General features: G+C 43.5%; 1 protein-coding gene across 2 annotated transcripts in view; it reads right to left on the reverse strand.

Annotated features, from left to right (window-relative positions):
• CHTF18 (chromosome transmission fidelity factor 18) overlaps nucleotides 1–20,000 on the reverse strand; it is a 90,298-nt gene that overhangs the window by 18,138 nt on the left and 52,160 nt on the right. For both annotated transcript variants that reach the window (XM_089656045.1, XM_089656044.1), the window contains exons 18-19: nucleotides 14,182–14,312; nucleotides 6,491–6,635 (exon numbers count right to left, since the gene is read on the reverse strand). In XM_089656045.1, coding sequence (XP_089512171.1) covers nucleotides 6,491–6,635; nucleotides 14,182–14,312 — 276 coding nt within the window. The remainder of the gene's footprint in view (nucleotides 1–6,490; nucleotides 6,636–14,181; nucleotides 14,313–20,000) is intronic.

Consider the following 20,000-nt stretch of genomic DNA (forward strand, 5'->3'; position numbering starts at 1 on the left):
CCCCTGGCATGCACTGAGTGACTCTTGACAATCGTTAATACTCTACTGTGACTACAGGTAGAAAAGGATGTCATTCTCCCTCTGCACTTGACATCTCATGAGGATATATATTTAAAACTACCAACGTCACAAATGCTTTTTTCTTTTGCAATGTTGTGAATGACCATGGAGTGTTAGAAAAAAATAACAGCAGCAAGGAGACAATGATAAAACATCTGAAGATGTGGCAACATAATATAAATAACAAAAAAAAGGGATTTCCAGCTTACCCTGCTACAAAACACCACCAATGTGCCAAAATTACCACTTCGTAACATGTTTTAGTAATTAAAGAATAAAGGAAACAGAATTTAAACACTTGTCTCCATGAGGACTCTCTGGACATCTCAGCCCTTTTCAGCAGCAAAATAGCATTTTAATGAATCTTGTCCAAATTTACTTACAAACCATACGGTTAAGGAAGGGAGAGGCCCCAGAAACAGGTCTACGGTGTTAGATAAGTATTTCATATCAAAGCGGAGTTCCACTCACTCTGTCAAAAAATAAAAGTCAGCAGCTACAAAAATTGTAGCTACTGACTTTTAAAAAATAGCCACTTACCTGTCCCTCGGTCCCGCGGTGTCCCCCCCACAGCCCAGTACTCCAGGAGGCCGGCATCTTCAGTGTGGGCACCTGGCTGTGATAGCTTGCAGCTTCACAGCCGGGTACCCACTGCGCATGCGCGAGTAACACCGCGCTGCCTGATTGGTTCTGTAGTCTTCTGGGACCTGTCACGTGTCCCAAAAGACTACAGGGAGGGAGGACACCTTCCGCTTCCGGTCGCCTAAGCGATCGGACCGGAAGTGGGAGCCGGTACCTGTCAAATTCGGGTACCAGCTCCCCCCCCCCCCCAAAGGTGCCAATCCTTATTGGGGAGCAGTCCTTAAAGCGGAACTTCCCCTTTTGGGTGGAGCTCCACTGTAATATCAAGCTACCTGAACATCTGAATAAGGCACTCTTCTCTTTATACCTAAAAAACAGATATCCGTTGAGCTGTTTGTTCACTGCGATCAGAGAGCTAACAGCCTAGGAGCACAGCTGGAATTTTTTTTTTTTATTGTGTCTTCACTGTAGATCAGTGGTCTCCAAACTGCAGCCATTTTCTTGCCTTTATCTGGCCCTTGCAACACTATTCATCCTACTGACACCAACAATGGGGCACTATTCCTCCCACTGATAAAAATGATGGGCACTATTCTTCCCAGTGACACCTCCAATAGGGGCATAATTCCTACCACTGACACCAACAATAGGGGCATTATTCTTCCCACTGACACCAACAATGGGGCATTATTCTTCCCACTGATACCAACAATAGGGGCATTATTCTTCCCACTGACACCAACAATGGGGCATTATTCTTCCCACTGACACCAACAATGGGGCATTATTCTTCCCACTGACACCAACAATGGGGCATTATTCTTCCCACAGACACCAACAATGGGGCATTATTCTTCCCACAGACACCAACAATGGGGCATTATTCTTCCCACAGACACCAACAATGGGGCATTATTCTTCCCACAGACACCAACAATGGGGCATTATTCTTCCCACAGACACCAACAATGGGGCATTATTCTTCCCACTGACACCAACAATCGGTGCATTATTTTTCCCACTGACACCAATGATGGTACATGATTCCTCCCACTAGATGTGGCATTGTTTACTCCTACTGATACCAGGACATTTTCTACCCTCACTGGCCACTGTCTGGCACTCCCTAAAATCTTTAAGACCATAAACTGGCCCCTTGTTTAGAAAGTGTGGAGACCCCTGCTGTAGATCAACTTCTTTAACTAGTAGCCGACCGCAGATAGCCGAATGACGGCTGCACTGCGGCCGGCCAGTTCTGAGTGGACGTCATATGACGTCCTTCCAGAACGCGCTCTCCTGCGCGCCCCAGGGGGCGCGCACCCGGCGATCTCCGTGATCGCTGTGTCCTACGGACACAGCTGATCACGTGATGTGGTAAAAGGCCAATCACAGCGGCCTTTTACCACGTGATCACCCGTGTCCAATGACACGCTGATCACCGGGAAATGCAATTGCCGGTTCTCGGCTGCACTTTCCTCACACTGTCAGATCGTGAGGAAAGTACTGCCGAGAACTGGCAGTTGTCAGAGCGGGGATCGGCACCGATCATCAGGGCACTGATGATCAGTGCCCTGATGATCGGTGCCCAGCAGTGCCACCCGCAAGTTCCGCCCACCTGTGCCCAGCAGTGCGCCCACTAGCTCCGCCCACCTGTGCCCAGCAGTGCACCCACCTGTGCCACTCTGCAGTGTCACACACCTGTGCCCAGAAGTGCCACCCACCTGTGCCCACCAGTGCCACCCACCTGTGCCCACCCACCAGGGCTGCCCACCAGTGCCACCCACCAGTGCAGCCCAGCAGTGCTGCCAGTCAGTGCCACCAGTCAGTGCCCAGGGGTTGTGCCAGTCAGTGCCCAGCAGTGATGCCAGTCAGTGCCGTCTATCAGTACCCATCATCAGTGTCACCTATCAGTGCCGCATATTAGTGCCGCCTATCCGTGACACCTCATTAGTGCTGTCTATCAGTGCCGCCTATCCGTGCCACCTCATTAGTGCTGCCTATCAGTGCCCTTTAGTGCTGCCTATCAGTGCCCATCAGTGTCGCCTATCAGTGCCCATCAGTGCTGCCTCATCAACGCACATCCGTGAAGGAGAAAAAATACCTGTTTGAAAAATTTTATAATAGAAACAAAGAAACTTTTTTTTTTTTTCAAATTTTTTGCACTTTTTTATTTATAGTGCAAAAAGTAAAGCGCCCAGTGGCGATTAAATACCACCAAAAGAAAGCTCTATTTGTGAGAAAAAAATGATCAAAATTTCATATGGGTACAATGTTGCATGACCGCGCAATTGTCAAAGTGCGGCAGCGCTGAAAGCTGAAAATTGGCCTGGTAAATAAGGGGGTATAAGTGCCTGGTAGGCAAGTGGTTAAGGAAGAATAAAATTTCTGTATTTGCAAAAATCAAACCTTTACTTCGTCCAGGGCTGCAGGATCAGAATTTAAAGAATAACCTACTTATATTATCTGCAGCCTTGGACTCTAACTATACCAGGTCTGTCGCCATTTTTCCTCTTTACAAGTATGGAAAATCAAACATTAAATGTGTTTTTGGTTGCAAATAGCTGTAAAATCGCTCAGGGTTCAGATTGCAGACATGTCGGGTTCAAGCGGGCTCTGCTCACCAGCGGTATAATAATTCAAACAAAAGGAGGGAACAAACTTTTACCCTTTAACCCCTTTACGCCAGCCGTACACAAATGTGCTGCCTCCCGGCGTCTTGGTCTAGACGCCGGGCGGCCGCACATTTGCGTTCATGTAAGAAAAAACATATGTGCTGAGAGCGCGCGCCCTGCGTGCTCCCAGCACACATGTTCGGTACTCACAAAAAGGTCCCTTGTCTGCTCTTTCGATCGGGACCTTTCCCAATCATGTGACCGCCGTGACAACGCATCACATGATCCCTAAACCACGCCCCACCCGCCCCGCCTCCGCGTCTGAAACTCTTAAAGGGCCGGGAGGCGCCGGCGGGAAGGGGTTAAAGGATAACTTCACCTTTGGGAACATGTTACAAGTTGCACCCGTTTTTAGGGTGGAACATGTAACATGTTCCTGATCCTGCAGCTGCCGCCCCCCTCCCTATGACAAAAGTATCTAAAAACTTTGTTGTGCTAGCTATCACTTTTCAAAAACAGCTGGGCCGTGTGGGCCTCGTCCACACAGCCGCATCATTCATTCACAGTCCTCTGTGAATGAATGGACTACAGGTATCGACAGCCTTAGCAGCTGTCAGCTTGTAGTCCTCAATGAACTACGACGACACTCTGAGCACTGTGGTAGTTCATTGATTCTTCCTGTCAGAAGTATCGGCTTGCTCGTATGGGATGTAGGAGAAAGCAGATACATTGACATTCTGCAGGAGACCTGCATGGCACCAGCAATCTGCTGGTCGCTGGTGCAATGCTTTACCTCCAAAAAAAAAAAAAAAAAAAAAAAAAGTACATTTATATTTTTTGTGGATAGATGAACTTATCCTTTAACCACCTCCCAGTGCAGGGTCGGGTGGCCGTTTAAAAAAGGCCTCCCCGCACCCTGCTTGTGCGCACTCCCTGGGAACACGCAGCACCGCGATCCGGTGCCTGCTGTGTCCTCTGGACACAGTGGAAGACCGATCGTCGGACGGGACCTCTATACGAGGTCCCGATCATGTGATCACTGATTGGCCAATCAGTGATCACATGCAAAGTAGTAAGCAAGATGTCACTTGTGACATCATTGCTTACTACTTATGAAATCTGTGAATGATCACAGAGGTCACATGGTACAAGGCTATTCACAACAGCCTTGTACCATGTGACAAGCTGTGACCAATCACAGCTCACTCAGTAGTTCTCAATGGCTACAAGAATACAGCCAGAGAGAAGGAGAAATGATTGCTTTTACGTCCTTTATGGGTGTAAAAGCAATCAGTGTAAAAAAAAAAAAAAAATCTTCATCACCCCCCACAAGTACAGTGTCACCATGGTGACACTGTACTGCTAGGGTGACAGTATGTAAAAAAAAAAAAAAAAAAAAAAAAAAAAAATTTAAAAAAGTAAAAAAAAAAAGTTTAAAAATGATCATTTTGGTTATAAACTAAGTTGGGTTATCTTTTTTTTTACTAAAAATATTACGGAATAAATTTTGGCCAAGATTTATGCTGATATACTATTTATTTGCAAAATTTTATAAGAAAAACACTTTTCAAAATTTTTGGACTTTTTAATTTACATAGCAAAAAAAATTAAAATCCCAGCGGTGAATAAATACCACCAAAATAAAGCTTTATCGGTCTCAAAAAAAGCTAAAAAAATTCATATGGGTACAGTGTTGCATGACCGCACAATTGTCATTCAAAGAGTGATAGCGCTGAAAGCTGAAAATTGGCCTGGACAGGAAGGGGGTAAAAGTGTCCGGACTGGAAGTGGTTAATGATGAAAAATTTAAAAAAATAAAATAAAAGAGAAAAAGTACACAAAGAATCAATCTTCCAAAAAAAGACCGAAGTTAGAGAAAGGAATTAAATTATGACTGTCAAAGTTCAGAACTCCCTGTCACCCATGACTTGTACAGTCAAACTGGGGTGCAAGGGATTACAAAAGCAAAAATGTTTTGAACACTGACTTACAGATATCCTTTAAATTGGTCCTTATATCTCTAGGGGACCTCAAAAGGTGAGATCTTTGTACTTCAGCAACCGGGCCTTCACACTTAACACAGACATGAGGAATGAGAAACGATCCTGTTCTTGCAGTTGGATTTTTAATTTGTTTCATATGCAACAGGTATCTGTGTCTTATCAGCAAGGGTTTATTTCTAGGTGTGCTGGAACATGCATGTGCAGGTATGAAGAATTGCATAGTAGTTCCAGGACTCAGTGACTCAAAGTAAGAAAGCTTTTAGAGTGGCCAGTCAACTTGAGTTTTTAACCACTAGCCTACTGGGCACTTATACCCTCTTCCTGACCAGGCCAATTTTCAGCTTTTAGCGCTGTCACACTTTGAATGACAATTGCGCAGTCATGCAACACTGTACCCATATGAAATTTTATCTTTTTTTTTTTTTTTTTTTTAAGACAGCTAGAGCTTTCTTTTGGTAGTATTTAATCACCTCTGGGTTTTTTATTTTTTTGTGTGGCATTGATGTGGATTTGTGGCATTGGTGTGGCACTGATGGGCACTGTCAGGTGGCACTGAAGGGCACTGACAGCTGGCATTGATGGGGATTTGTGGCATTGATGTGGCACTGATGGGCACTGACAGCTGGCATTGATGGACACTGACAGGTGGCACTGCTGGGGCTACACTGATCATCCGTGCCCTGATGATCAGTGTACATATCCCCTCTGAGGAATGCGGATTACCAGCTCTCCTCTCGAGCTGTTCGTGTGACAGCTCGTGAGGAGAGGAATGCCGATAACCGTCATTTTCTTATTTACATGCGATCAGCTGTGATTGGACACAGCTGATCACATGACCGAGCCGACGTCTTCTGCTCTTTCCATTGATCGGTGATCCGCTGTGTCAGAGGGATACAGCACACCACCGTTCACCATGCTGCGCACCCCTGGAGCCACGCACGGGCAGTTAGAGTGATAGGACGTCATATGACGACCTCCCAGAACGAGAGAATCGCCTTGCGCCCGTCATTTCCTCATATTATTATACAGTATTTATATAGCGCCGAAGGGTTTGCTCAGCGCTATATATGGCGGGCAGGAGGCGGTTAAAAAGATCAGCAAGAGCAGCCCCTGTATTTCTCCTATAATACATTCAGTTTAAGGTCACAGTAAGCAATTTGTCTTTGGTGAGGATTGGACACAAAGGTAACCAGTTGATAAACCACATCTCTATGGTTGTTCTTCAGCACTTACCCTTCCTGCGTTGCGCGCTTGCTGGAAGGCCTCTGACCTCCTCATCTTCTCCATCTCAATCTCTCGCGAGATAAGCTGCTTGGCCTGGTACGTGAGCTGCTTTCGGGCCGGGAGGTCGGGGAACCTGCACACATCCTCCACATTACTGCAAAATACAAAAACATTCATCAGAGCTAAACAAGGACATGATGCCTATAACAAGTCGTCTTTTATATCCGGAGCACTTGATTTGACAGAAGCGATGTCTGTGTTGCCTATAACAATATTCCAGCCAGCTATAGTCTGTATAATTTAGAAAATGAAAATGAGAAGACAATTAGTCTTTCCGGTCAATTCCTCTCACTCATTTCTATACTCAGGCACCAGTTTATACAGCAGTGGCCAGTGCCGTAACTGGAACCTTCAGGGCCCTGGGTGCAATAAACCATGAACAGCCTCTCTGAGCCCAGGCTGGGGCCCTTCCCTCTGAGGGTGGCGGAATGCCAGAGTAGGGAGCAAGTGTGACCTCTGTGTACCCTGATAGTTCTGCCACTGGTGTCAGTAGTTTTTTTATTTTTGTTAGTTTATTTTTTTAACCATTTTTCTAATTTTTTTGTTACAATAATATTTTTAAATTGAAAAAAAAAAATTTTTGGTGCCCCTTTGGGGGCTTTAATGGGATATTAGGGGTCTAAACAGACCTCTGATGTTTTTCTTTTGAGACAGGGAAAGAAGATTGAGGACACAGCCCTCAATCTCCTTCTCTGCAGCTTCAGCTGCACAGAATGAATAAACAGGTACAGAGCTTCCAGTTCATTCACAAACTGAAGTATAGTAAACACAGTTTACTACTCTTCAGTTATGAATGGACAGAGCCCATGATCAATACCGATCATTGATTCTCTATCCAGAAAAGGAAAGGACCCATAAATGACATTTATCGGCGCCTTCCCCACTCTCCATCCTGACAGCTTTCCTCATAGCAGCCAGCGGGAGAGGGGAGGTGGATAAACACGGCATTGCTGCGGGGGGGGGGGGGGGGGTTCACCAGAGAGCATGGGGGGCAGCATAAAAGCTGGATAGGAGGAGTGGTGAGAGGTGGCTGCATATAAAGGAATCGATCTCTTCATGTGCCTCCTGCAGCCACTGAATGCCTGTGGGAGGGAGAACATGGGGAGATCGATTCCTCTATATACAGCCGCCCCAGATATTCCTCCTATCCAGGAGTACATCCAGGTCCCCTGCAGCATGGGGCCAGGTCGTAATTATGACTCTTGTAGGCACGCCCCTGGCAGTGGCATTAATAGTGGATGGGCCTAATGCCAATGATGAAGTTCCAGATTTTAAAAAGAGTAAAAAAGGGGTGGGTTAAGCATAAGGATTTAAATGGTAAGTTCACTTTTGAAACATTACACCTGTATTTAAAGTGCAATGTGTTCCAACACAGACAGCGGGAGGAGAGACTCTTCTCCCCCACAGCTGCTGTCATTTAATATTGGCACGTCTTGACGGGTGAATGAAGAAACTACAAGTCCCATCTGCCACCACAGCAGATGGCTTGTAGTTCTCAATGGACTAGGACAATGCTGATGAGAATGCTCGAAGTCCATTCACACATCCTTAAACTTTCTAACAGAAAGACCACAGAGGTACAGGAAGGAAGCTGCAGGAGCCTGACAATGCACCTGCAATCTACGGATCGCAGGTGCAATGCTCTGCAGACTCCTGCGAGGAAATTAAATGCAATTTTTTTTTCCTGCAATTTGCATTTATTTTTTTTCCCTAAAGCAGCCCACATTTTATGCAATCTTCTTTCCTTCCACCATGAATCAGTCAGTGCTAATGGAGGAATTCTTCCCGCAGGCTGGCTGTACTGAAGTCAGTCGATGGATTGACTTCAGTACAATCAGCCTGCCTATAGATGGATCGAATCTTGTCCAGCCTGTGCTGAATCAGCCAAGATTCGATCTATGGCCAGCTTAAGAGGTAAACTTAACCTTTAAGCAAAGGCATTTCCTTCCCTTGATTTCAATTGTGTTTGGTTTGTTGCCATCATAATTTTCTCTATATTCAAGCATCAATTCCTCAAACTAGCCCACAGCAACCAATCGCATTTCACTAAAGTTGTTAAGGAGCATGGAAAATGACTTAAAGCTGCACTGCAGGCAGATATAAAAGACACAAAGCAATACACCTAGGCCTTATTTATTACACCAATAAATGTATTTTATTAACCACCTCCCATCCAGCCGTTGTATATAAACGGCCGGACGGGGGTAGTGCAGGGTGGTCTTTTAAAAACGGCCTCACCACCCCCTGGGAGCGCGCAGCACCGCGATCCGGTGCCCGCTGTGTCCTCTGGAATACTGATCATCGGACGGGACTTCTGTGCGAGGTCCCGATCATGTGATCACTGATTGGCCAATCAGTGATCACATGCAGAGTAGTAAGCAAGATGTCACTTCTGACATAATTGCTTACTACGTGTGAAATCTGTGAATGATCACAGCAGTCACATGGTACAAGGCTATTCACAACAGCCTTGTACCATGTGACAAGCTGGGACCAATCACAGCTCACACAGTATTTCTCAATGGAAAAAAATAAATAAATCTTCATCACCCCCCACAAGTAGTACAGTGTCAGTATGGTTACACTGTACTGCTAGGGTGATGGTATGAAAAAAAAATATATAAAAAAAAAAAAAAAAAATGTAATAACTTTTTTTTTAATTATAATTTTTGATTATAAACTAATTTGGGTTTTTTTTTGTTTTTTTTTACTAAAAAGATAACTGAATACATTTTAGACAAGATTTATGATGAAATATTATTTATTTGCAAAATTTTATAAGAAAAACACTTTTTTTTCAAAATGTTTGGACTTCATTTATATAGCAACAAAAATAAAAATCCCAGTGGTGACTAAATACCACCAAAATAAAGCTTTATCTGTCTCAAAAAAATGCTAAAAAAATTCACATGGGTACAGTGTTGCATGACCGCACAATTGTCATTCAAAGTGTGATAGCGCTAAAAGCTGAAAATTGGACTGGACAGGAAGGGGGTGAAAGTGTCCGGGCTGGAAGTGGTTAAAGCAAGAAATGCAATGTATGTGAACTTGACCATGTTTCAGCCTCAAATAATATAGTTACATAGTTAATCTGGCTGAAAAAAAGACAAAAGTCCATCCAGTTCAACCATAAAAAAAAAAAAAGTTATAATTCTATACCCCCAGTTGTAAACCCAACTTTTCATATTCTTGATCTGTGCCTGATGTACAATGTGCTTGTATGAAAAAGTATCCTGTTCTCTTTATATTGCTCCCTTTGTGTGAAATCCCTAGTGTTCTTGCCAGTCCTTCTGCTTTCCTTTAAAAAACTGACCACACTGTGCATGGAGAGAACAGCATGGTCAGGTCTCTAGCTGTGCTGGGAACTCAGTCTGCTCTCCTCCAATGATCAGACTTGATTCGACCAGACCCCACACAGCCTCACCGGGAAGACCAGTGTGCTGTTTCTCCTCCCTCGCCTCTCTATGCAGAAAAAATGCAGAAAAGTTATTTATAATGCATGTTTTTGGAGTTTTTTATGTATACACAAATATTTTGACCTTTCATTTCACTTTTAAAACTGTATGGGTTGTTTTACAAAGTAAGGGTTTACAAATACTAACACAGTCCCTGTACAGCAAAGCTCAGACTGGGAGAGGGAGAAGCAGCACAATGAACCAATCCAAGGTCCTGTGCTAACAAGAATCATGCTGGTAGGAGACGACAGCAGTGAGATAAGAGATGGGTCTGCTCTTTCTCATCTTCCTGTATGCGTTACTTAACTGCAGCAGAGAAAAATCAGGTCTCCTGCCCTGCCAGACTGGGCTGAGCTGTCTAAATCTTAGGGCAGAAATGCAAATCCTTTGGCATTTAAACCACTCCAACATGTTTGGCCACAATTACACAGATAAAATATGTCAATAAAGGATTGATTTATTTTCCGATTAATCTCTCCCGATCAAAATAATTGACAACCCATTCAAATCGATAATAATAATTGACAATAATAATATATAATAATAATACAAATATTATAATAATAATAAAAATAATAATAATAATAATTAATATAAATAATAAAAAATATATAATAAATAACAATAATAGACAATAATTAATAATAATAATCAAATCGATAATAATTGACAATAATAATAACATATAATATAAATAATAATATTATAATAATAATAATAATAATTAATATAAATAATAATAATAAAAAATATATAATAAATAATAACAATAATAATTGACGATAATTAATAATAATAATCAAATCGATAATTGACAACCCATTCAAATCGATACGCCACACACAGGGAAGTGTATTTCAATCGAAATTTAAGATCTACCCTTAACTTACAATCGTAAATTATCGATCACACCACTTTCCATCACATAATCGGAAGGACTGGGATGATCAAAGTATTTCAGTGCTGCTGATCGATGCAAATTGATCTATAATATTCCGGCCTGGCCAGATTGACTCAGTTTGATCGAATCCAAATCTAAACTGGTCGGTAGGGAAGTTTTGATTGGACTGCACATCAATCGGATAAAAAAAACAAAACAAAAACGAAGCATGTATGGCCACCATAAGGCAGATGTACGGATTAGCTGCCCTTGGCGCCCTCTTACAGGTACACACCAGTTCCCCCAACAAGGATATTGAAACAGGGGAAGCAGCTGGGATCGTCAAAACTAAGTCAATATTTGACCTTGGCTCAGATTTAATTAAATAGAAATGAGAACTTAAATAATGTACAGCAAATATATTACAGGTGGAGATAGTTATAGAGGTGAACTTGGGTTTCTAGTTTCCAATCAGCGGCAGCAGCTGTATCCAAGCTCTGGATTTGAAGCGAGAAATGGCAAAGCGGCTACCTTGCGATTAAATGGCAAGGGAAAGCATCTATAGAGCTGGCTGCCATCTGCTTCCCACAAGCGAGCAGTTCATGTGATAGCAGAAGCGGGCTGATAACATAATCTGGTCTCCAGGAGAAGTCACCCCTGAGATTATGTAACCAGCAACACATTAATAACAGCTTCGATTGCTCGGCCAGCCCTGAAAGGTACAAGGTGTTACAGGAGACGGTTGTATGAGGCCATAGAAAGGCAGACTGTCACACAGGGCCACAATATTACCAGCTAGGGCTCTTATACACTTGACTGTTTTTCTAACTCTTGCCAAACGCCCCTATAGCGTTTGACAAGCGTTGGTTCGGCGTTTGCGGAGCAGTCTTAACGCTCCGCAAATGCTGCATGCGCGGTTTAGTGGCGGTTGCTAGACGTTTGCCAAGCGTTAAAAATGCAGCACAAACGCCTGTAATGAAGTTTGAATGGGGTTACTGCTCTGCAAACGCCTCGCAACCGCATCGCAAACGCCAGAGCGGCACCATAAACTTGAATAGGAGGCTTCAACTCCTCCTGACTCGACCAGAGGGGTCCGTTTTGCCACGACACTAACGCTCCCGTTTGAACAGCACCATGTGCTGCAATGTGCAGAAATTTCCCAGGCGTTTGGGAAACGGTAAAAACGCTTCCCAAACGCCTGTCTGCCGCTTGCTAACAAGGCTAGTGTGAACGTGGCCTAAACCTCCAACTGGGCCGACATAAGTATGCACCATGACAATTCCTGTTCCTCATCTAGAGTAAGAACAGTGATTGCTGTCCATTATAAATACCGGCAGGTATCCCATGCCAGCAGTGTGCATTGTTGATCTCTTAGGAATCCACACACAGCTCAATCCCTGCCCATCTGTTGTAAGAAATGCTCGAATCTGGCTATTCTATGAGCACCTTTAACCACTTTAGGTCCGGACACTTTCACCCCCTTGCTGCCCAGGCCAATTTTCAGCACTATCACATGTTGAATGACAATTGTGCGGTCATGCAACCCTGTACCCATATGAATTTTTTAGCCTTTTTTGAGACAGATAAAACTTTATTTTGGTGGTATTTATTCACCACTGGGATTTTTATTTTTTTTTGCTATATAAATGAAAAAGTCCAAACAGTTTGGAAAAAAGCAAAAAACAAAAAACAAAAAAACAGAAAAAGGGGGGGTTTCTTATAAAATGTTGCAAATAAATCATCTTTCTTCATAAATCTTGACAAAAATGTATTCAGTTATCTTTTCAGTAGAAAAAAAAAAACCACACAAATTAGTTTATAAACAAAAATTATAATTGTTGAAAAAAATGTTTTACTTTATTTTTTATTATTTTAACATACTGTCACCCTAGCAGTACAGTGTCACCATAGGGACACTGTACTACTTGTGGGGGGTGATGATTTTTTTTTTTTTTTTTTTTTACACTGATTGCTTTTACACCCATAAAGGCTGTAAAAGCAATAATTTCTCTTCCTCTCTGGCTGCATTCTTGCAGCCATTGAGAAATACTGTTAGAGCTGTGATTGGTCACAGCTTGTCACATGGTATAAGGCTGTTGTGAATAGCCCTGTACCATGTGACCTCTGTGGTCATTCACAGATTCCACTAGTAGTAAGCAATGATGTCAGCAAGTGACATCTTGCTTACTACTATTCATGTGATCACCGATTGGCCAAGGGACACATGAAATTGCCTGGCGGGCTGGATTTGACCCACAGGCCTTGTGTTTGACACCTGTGCTCTAAAGTGTTATTTGAGTTACAACTCCCGAGTCTTCTCCCCGCACCCACTGTCACAAAAATAGCGTGACCTTGCAGGAACCCACCCACGTGGCCGCATCATTCATGCCATTGTGGCAGGCAGCTTGTAGTTCTCAATGAACTGTGAGGGCACTGGTGTGCGCTGTTGTAGTTAATTGATTCTTCCAGCAGTTCAGTAACTGTCTGCCCATACAGGTGATACGGGCAGACAGCCGACTGAGAGTCTGCAGGATCCTTGCCCTTCACCTGCAATCTGCCAATCATGGGTGCAGGGTAAAAAAAATAAATAAATGTACATTGCTTTACCTGCAAAAAGAAGTGCATTTATTTTTTTTTCCCAAAGGTGAACATGATTTCAAATGGAACACCAAACAAACGAATGGGAACCATTTCACATTTCTGCAGATCCATTACAGACATTTACACAGCCAGGTGGATGACATCACTTGCATTCAAAGAACAGTTTTTCCCCGTCAACCTTCAGTCTACTGTCTGAAAGCAGCAACCTCCTGATGAGGTCATCTGCTGCTCACTAACAGCATGCTCTTTGTCTGCACATTTACATGCAGCCTACTTAACTGGCTCCCCCAGTCAGAGTGCTGCTGTTTAGGGGTCTGCAAGAGGTGGATACCAAGTAATGTTCTTACTCTGAAGGCATTTTGATATTTCATTTATTCTGCAATACAGGTTTTTGTGTAGGTGAATGTATTGCTTAGTGCTGGTAGACTATGTACCCTTTGTTTTTGGAACTGGAGTCTGAATAAATGTTGGTTGTGACCGTTTTTTTTTTTACTATTGGCCTGGAGTTCATCTTTTTCAAATGAACAGTCAGCTGGTCTTCTACCATTCAAATGCGGCGATCAGTAATAAGGACCTCTTCACACCATGTTCAGAGACGCAAGTTTTTCTGCACTTGTCTCTGCAAGGCTGCAAAAGGTGGCAATTGTTTTCTTTGTGCCCCGTTTACACCACAACAGCAGAATAATGTGTGACATCATACTCACGGATCCAGCTTGTAAATGTATTGTCCGTCCATGGTACGCTCCTGGTGGTAGGTCAGGTTATAGGCCAGCATTGTATTAATCAATTCTGCCAACTGTTGCTTCTCTTTCATGCTGTACAGCTGTGTGTTCACCTGCAGGAGCAAAACAGAGTCTATCAGTACAAACACAGACTACAGTATCTGGCCTGCAGTAGCTCCTTTTCTGGTACATATCATATCATGCGAGTGGACAAGGCCTATGGCCATTGACACGGTGTAGTAAATTCAGGGCCAGGGCAAAGATGTGAACCAAGAATGTGTAGGCAATGGTTCAGAATGACCTTACCCTTCAGTCACCTGCACCGCTGCCTACACTTTATTGCTGTTTATATCTCTCCCTGGCCCTGAAGGTGTCCTAGGAAGCAGCGGCAAAGCAGAGTAGTAGCACTTCAGCCTTTAGTCATTCTGCGCCTGCACTGCCACCTCAAAGTGAAAGACTAATTTGATCATTCAGGACTATGGAAGATGTAAACAGATGTCTACACACATTTCGGATCATATGGACAAACACACGTATGTCCGTAAGAGTGAAGGATGCAATACAAACCACTTTTTTTGTGGGATCTTGCAGCCAGCAGAATCCTACATCGAGTTATACGCCCCCCTACATGAAGCCTTACAATAGTGATCAGAATCCTCTATTTTCATTATGTATCTTATTTTAGACACAGCAACATGATCACTTGGTCCCTTTACTTTTCTATGACATGCTGGTAGATCACAGGTATCAAAGGTATCAAACTGGCGGCCCTCCAGCTGTTGCCAAACTACAAGTCCCATGAGGCATTGCAAAGAAACCTGGATGTGAATAGCTGCTTTATAAGTACATATTGTTTAAAGAGACAGCCACCCCCCTCCCCCCAAAAAAAAATGTATATTGCCTTTTATTAGATGCTTACAATTTAAAAGGATTCAAGAAAAATAAATACATGCACTTTTTTGCAAGTATTTATTGCAAGTTCATTTTTATTTTTTTCAAAGCAGTTTGCAGAGTATTGCATCTGTGCTCAGCAGATCGCGAGTGCAATGTCAGGCTCCTGCAGACTCTTAAGGGTTTATTTACTAATGGGACTTGTAGTTTGGCAACAGCTGGAGGGCAGAAAGCTATACTAAGGGGTTTATTTACTAAAGCTGGAGAGTCCAAAATCAGACTCCCTTCTGCATAGAAACCAATCAGCTTCCAGGTTTCATTGCCAAAGCTTCATTGAACAAGCTGAGGTTAGAAGCCGATTGGTTTCTATGCAGAAGAGAGTCTGATTTTGGACTCTCCAGGTTTAGTAAATAAACCCCTTAGTATAGCTTTCTGCCCTCCAGCTGTTGCCAAACTACAAGTCCCATGAGGCATTGCAAGTTTGACAGTTATAAGCATGACTCCGAAAGGCAGAGGCATGATGGGACTTGTAGTTTGCAGACAAGGTGGAATTCCGCAGGCATCATCAGATCAACCACAGCCCAAGGGATCCCTAGGATCTCTGGAGGTACCGTAGGATTCTGAAGAAACCTGGATGTGAATAGCTGCTTTATAAGTACATATTGTTCAAAGAGACAGCCAACCCTCTCCCCCCCAAAAAATGTATACTGCTTTTTATTAGATGCTCACAATTTAAAAGGATTCAAGAAAAATAAATACAAGCAATTTTTTGCACATTTTTTTTTTTCAAAGCAGTCTGCAGAGACTACATCTGCAATCAGCAGATCGTGAGTGCAATGTCAGGCTCCTGCAGACTCCTAGTATAGCTTTCTGCCCGTACCTCCCATATGGGCAGACAGTTGCTGGAGGTCAGGAAATGAACTAGGAGTGTGCTCACCAGCACCTTCACAGTTCATTGAGACCTACAAGCTGCCTGCCGCAATGGCCGATGGTACTTGTACTCGATTTATTCACAGAACTCCGTGAAAGAAAGACACGGCCATGTGGGTGGAGACCTGCACAGTCATTCTGTTTTCAAATTGACACAGTGGGTGCAGAGAGAAGATCCCCCTCCTGCTGTCACGGGAGAGGATGTGGAACATGTTACACTCTAAATACAGATGTAACATGTTCACAAAGGTGAACTTAGCCTTTAAATAAATGAATGCACCAGTGGAAAGTGCTGTCCAACTGCATTGCCCCAAAACAAACATACTACGATTTTCACTTGAGCTCTCACAGCACCTGACTTATGTCCCGTACACACGATAAAAAAATCGTATGAAACATTTTGCGGAACCACCGACTGAACAATTTTCTCTTCATTGATGAGGAGGATGTTTTAACCGATAATGATATTGTGAACGAAAAAAAATCCGGTTGAACAGGGAAAAATGTTTTTGTTTCACATACGAACAACCGATTTTCTATGCAGCGGTATGACGGTCGTACGAAAAAATTATATCAAGCGCTATCACACATGAGCAGAAAAAGATGACCCGGATGTTTATGTCCAAGGAATCATCGTAAACACAAACTAAAAATCCAAATGTTAAAAGTCGATTACCCTAATGAGACAATGAAAGCAGAATTGTGCAGATTATATTTAATGTATCACTATTTATGTATATAGATCATGTAATAAACGATATTATACTCATTGCTGGTCATTGTTGTGTACATCGTTTGTTCTGGCCAAGAGGGCGTGGCTACAAGGTCACACGCACACCGCATCACTTCCACTTGTATGGAAGACGTATTGCCCGACGAACGATTTTTTTAGATTGGTAATGTGGGCCACGATTTCAACCAACGAACGAACGCATCTCAGTCGGTTGACTGATCGGTCGATTTTCTAATCGTGTATTCCCAGCTTTAGGCTGGCCATACATTATACAATTATTCTTGAGAATTTTGCTTTAGATTTACCAAAACCCATATAAATTCAGAAGAAAATTGTATAATGTATGGCCAGCCTAAAGCTGGGAATACACGATTAGAAAATCGACCGATCAGTCATCCGACGACTGAGATGCGTGCGTTCGTTGGTCGAAATTGTGGACCTTTAGTCATTATGAGGAAATCCAACTCTATGTGATGGACTTTTAATTCATTTTACGTTGTACGGGAATGAAAAAGAAAGAGCGAGAGGCAATCTACTATCATTGAATTAACTGCTTATCGTTTTAAGAGAAGGAATTATATTTAATAGATTTAAAGAAATGCTGAGAGTGAATAAAAAAATAAATAAATAAAACTCAGTTATTATTATTATAATAACAGTATTTATAAAGCGCTAATAGTTCGCTCAGCGCTGTACACTATAATGGGGGACAGAACATGTGACAGAACAACAATACAATACAAAACATGAGGGGATCGAGGGCCCTGCTCTTTGGAGCTTACAATCTAGGAGGGAGGGGATAGTGGTACAGGAGGAGATAGCTGTGGGGGATGGAGTGGTAGGAAGAGTGGAGGAGATCGGCAAGTTAGCAGGGGGTGGGGTAGGCTTCCCTGAAGAGATGGGTTTTCAGGGTGCGCCTAAAGGAGAGGAGAGTAGGTGATAATCTGATGGGTTGGGGCAGGGAGTTCCAGAGGATGGGTGACACCCTGGAGAAGTCCTGTAGGCGGGCATGGGAGGAGGAGACCAGGGAACTAGAGAGAAGGAGGTCTTGTGAGGAGCGCAGTGTGCGTGCTGGGTGGTACTTGGATATTAGGTCGGTGATGTAGTTCGGGGCAGTATGGTGGACAGCTTTGTACATCAGTGTTAGGATTTTGAATTTGATCCGTTGCGCAATCGGAAACAAGTGGAGGGATTGGCAGAGGGGGGTGGCGGAGATGGAGCGGTTGGAAAGGTGAATGAGTCTGGCAGCCGTATTCAGGATGGACTGAAGCAGGGATAGCCAGCGGCGAGGCAGGCCAGTGAGGAGGGAGTTACAGTAATCGAGTCGTGATATGATGAGGGAGTGGATGAGCTGTTGAGCAATCTGAAAGATCAGATTGCGATATGTATGGCCAGTGCAACTCCTATCGAAAGTCGCAACAGGTGGGTGAAGCCGGAAACTTGTGCATGGAGATTATGTATCCATTAGCGATGGGCTATGGCTGAGTGTGACAAAATCCATCAAAAACCAAAGTATTACTTCTGAGTGGTCTGACCCTTTAAAGATAACTGCAAAATAAAAAAAAAAAAAGTTATGAGTGTTAAAGTACTCTGTATTGCTCATCTCCAAATGAGGGCCGAGAAAATGTGAGGGGTAAACGCTCAGCTGGAGAGGCGGAGAGGGAAGGTATAGATTTCCTGTTTACAAACACTTATCGACCATCAATTATTCATGCAGGAAAGTGAGCAGACACAGGCAGTGCTTCCAAACATCGATCTAGGAGGAGTTGGTAACATTTTTCTTGAAGGAAACATATTGATCTTGGCATTCTATGTGCTCAGGCAGGTAAAGGGCATATATTAGATGTGTCAGGCCTCTGCTATCACAGCCGCCGCTAATGACGAGCTCCTGAAATGTATCCTTTTAAACACTTGGCTCTCACTGGCAGCCAACACCTCAAGGAGGAATTACAAGATTACGGAGCCTTGACACGTGGACACACACGTGGACACACACGTCTCCAGCAGTGTTCAGATCAGAAAGCTCTCCTGTGTTCTACACATTGGGGGTCATTTATTTCAGGAAAAAGTTTAATCTGCTTGTTATTTTACTGTCCTTGGTTCCCCTTTCCTTTCATCAACATGTTAATTAAATAAAACCTCTATTTTCATGATGTACCTTATTTTAGACACCGTGACATGATCACTTGGTCCCTTTACTTTTCTATGACATGCTGGTAGATCACAGGTGTCAAACTGGCGGCCCTCCAGCTGTTGCCAAACTACAAGTCCCATCAGCAGATTGCGAGTGCAATGTCAGGCTCCTGCAGACTCCTAATATAGCTTTCTGCCATCCAGCTGTTGCCAAACTACAAGTCCCATCAGCAGATCGCGAGTGCAATGTCAGGCTCCTGCAGACTCCTAATGTAGTTTGGCAACAGCTGGATGGCAGAAAGCTATAAGTCCCATCAGCAGATCGCGAGTGCAATGTCAGGCTCCTGCAGTCTCCTAATATAGCTTTCTGACATCCATCTGTTGCCAAACTACAAGTCCCATCAGCAGATCGCGAGTGCAATGTCAGGCTCCTGCAGACTCCCAATATAGCTTTCTGCCATGCAGCTGTTGCCAAACTACAAGTCCCATCAGCAGATCGCCAGTGCAAGGTCAGGCTCCTGCAGACTCCTAATGTAGTTTGGCAACAGCTGGATGACAGAAAGCTATATTAGAAGTCTGCAGGAGCCTGACATTGCACTTGCGATCTGCTGATAGGACTTGTAGTTTGGCAACAGCTGGATGGCAGAAAGCTATAAGTCCCATCAGCAGATCGCGAGTGCAATGTCAGGCTCCTGCAGACTCCTAGTATAGCTTTCTGCCCTCCAGCTGTTGCCAAACTACAAGTCCCATGAGGCATTGCAAGACTGACAGTTACAAGCATGACTCCCAAAGGCAGAGGCATGATGGGAGTTGTAGTTTGTAGACAGGGTGGAATTTCGCAGGCACCATCAGATCAGAGGTCCATCAACCACAGCCCAGGGGATCCCTAGGATCTCTGGATTCCGAAGAAACCTGGATGTGGATAGCTGCTTTATAAGTACATATTGTTTAAAGAGACAGCCACCCCCTCCCCCCCAAAAAAATGTATACTGCCTTTTATTAGATGCTTACAATTTAAAAGGATTGAAGAAAAATAAATACATACAGGCACCGCCTGCCTGGAGTTTGCATGTTCTCCCTGTGCCTGCTTGGGTTTCCTCTGGGTACTCCAGTT

The sequence above is a fragment of the Staurois parvus genome, unplaced genomic scaffold (assembly GCF_062004578.1).
Source record: "Staurois parvus isolate SC_StPar_1 unplaced genomic scaffold, SC_StPar_1.0 ptg000882l, whole genome shotgun sequence".
Lineage (NCBI taxonomy): Eukaryota > Metazoa > Chordata > Amphibia > Anura > Ranidae > Staurois > Staurois parvus.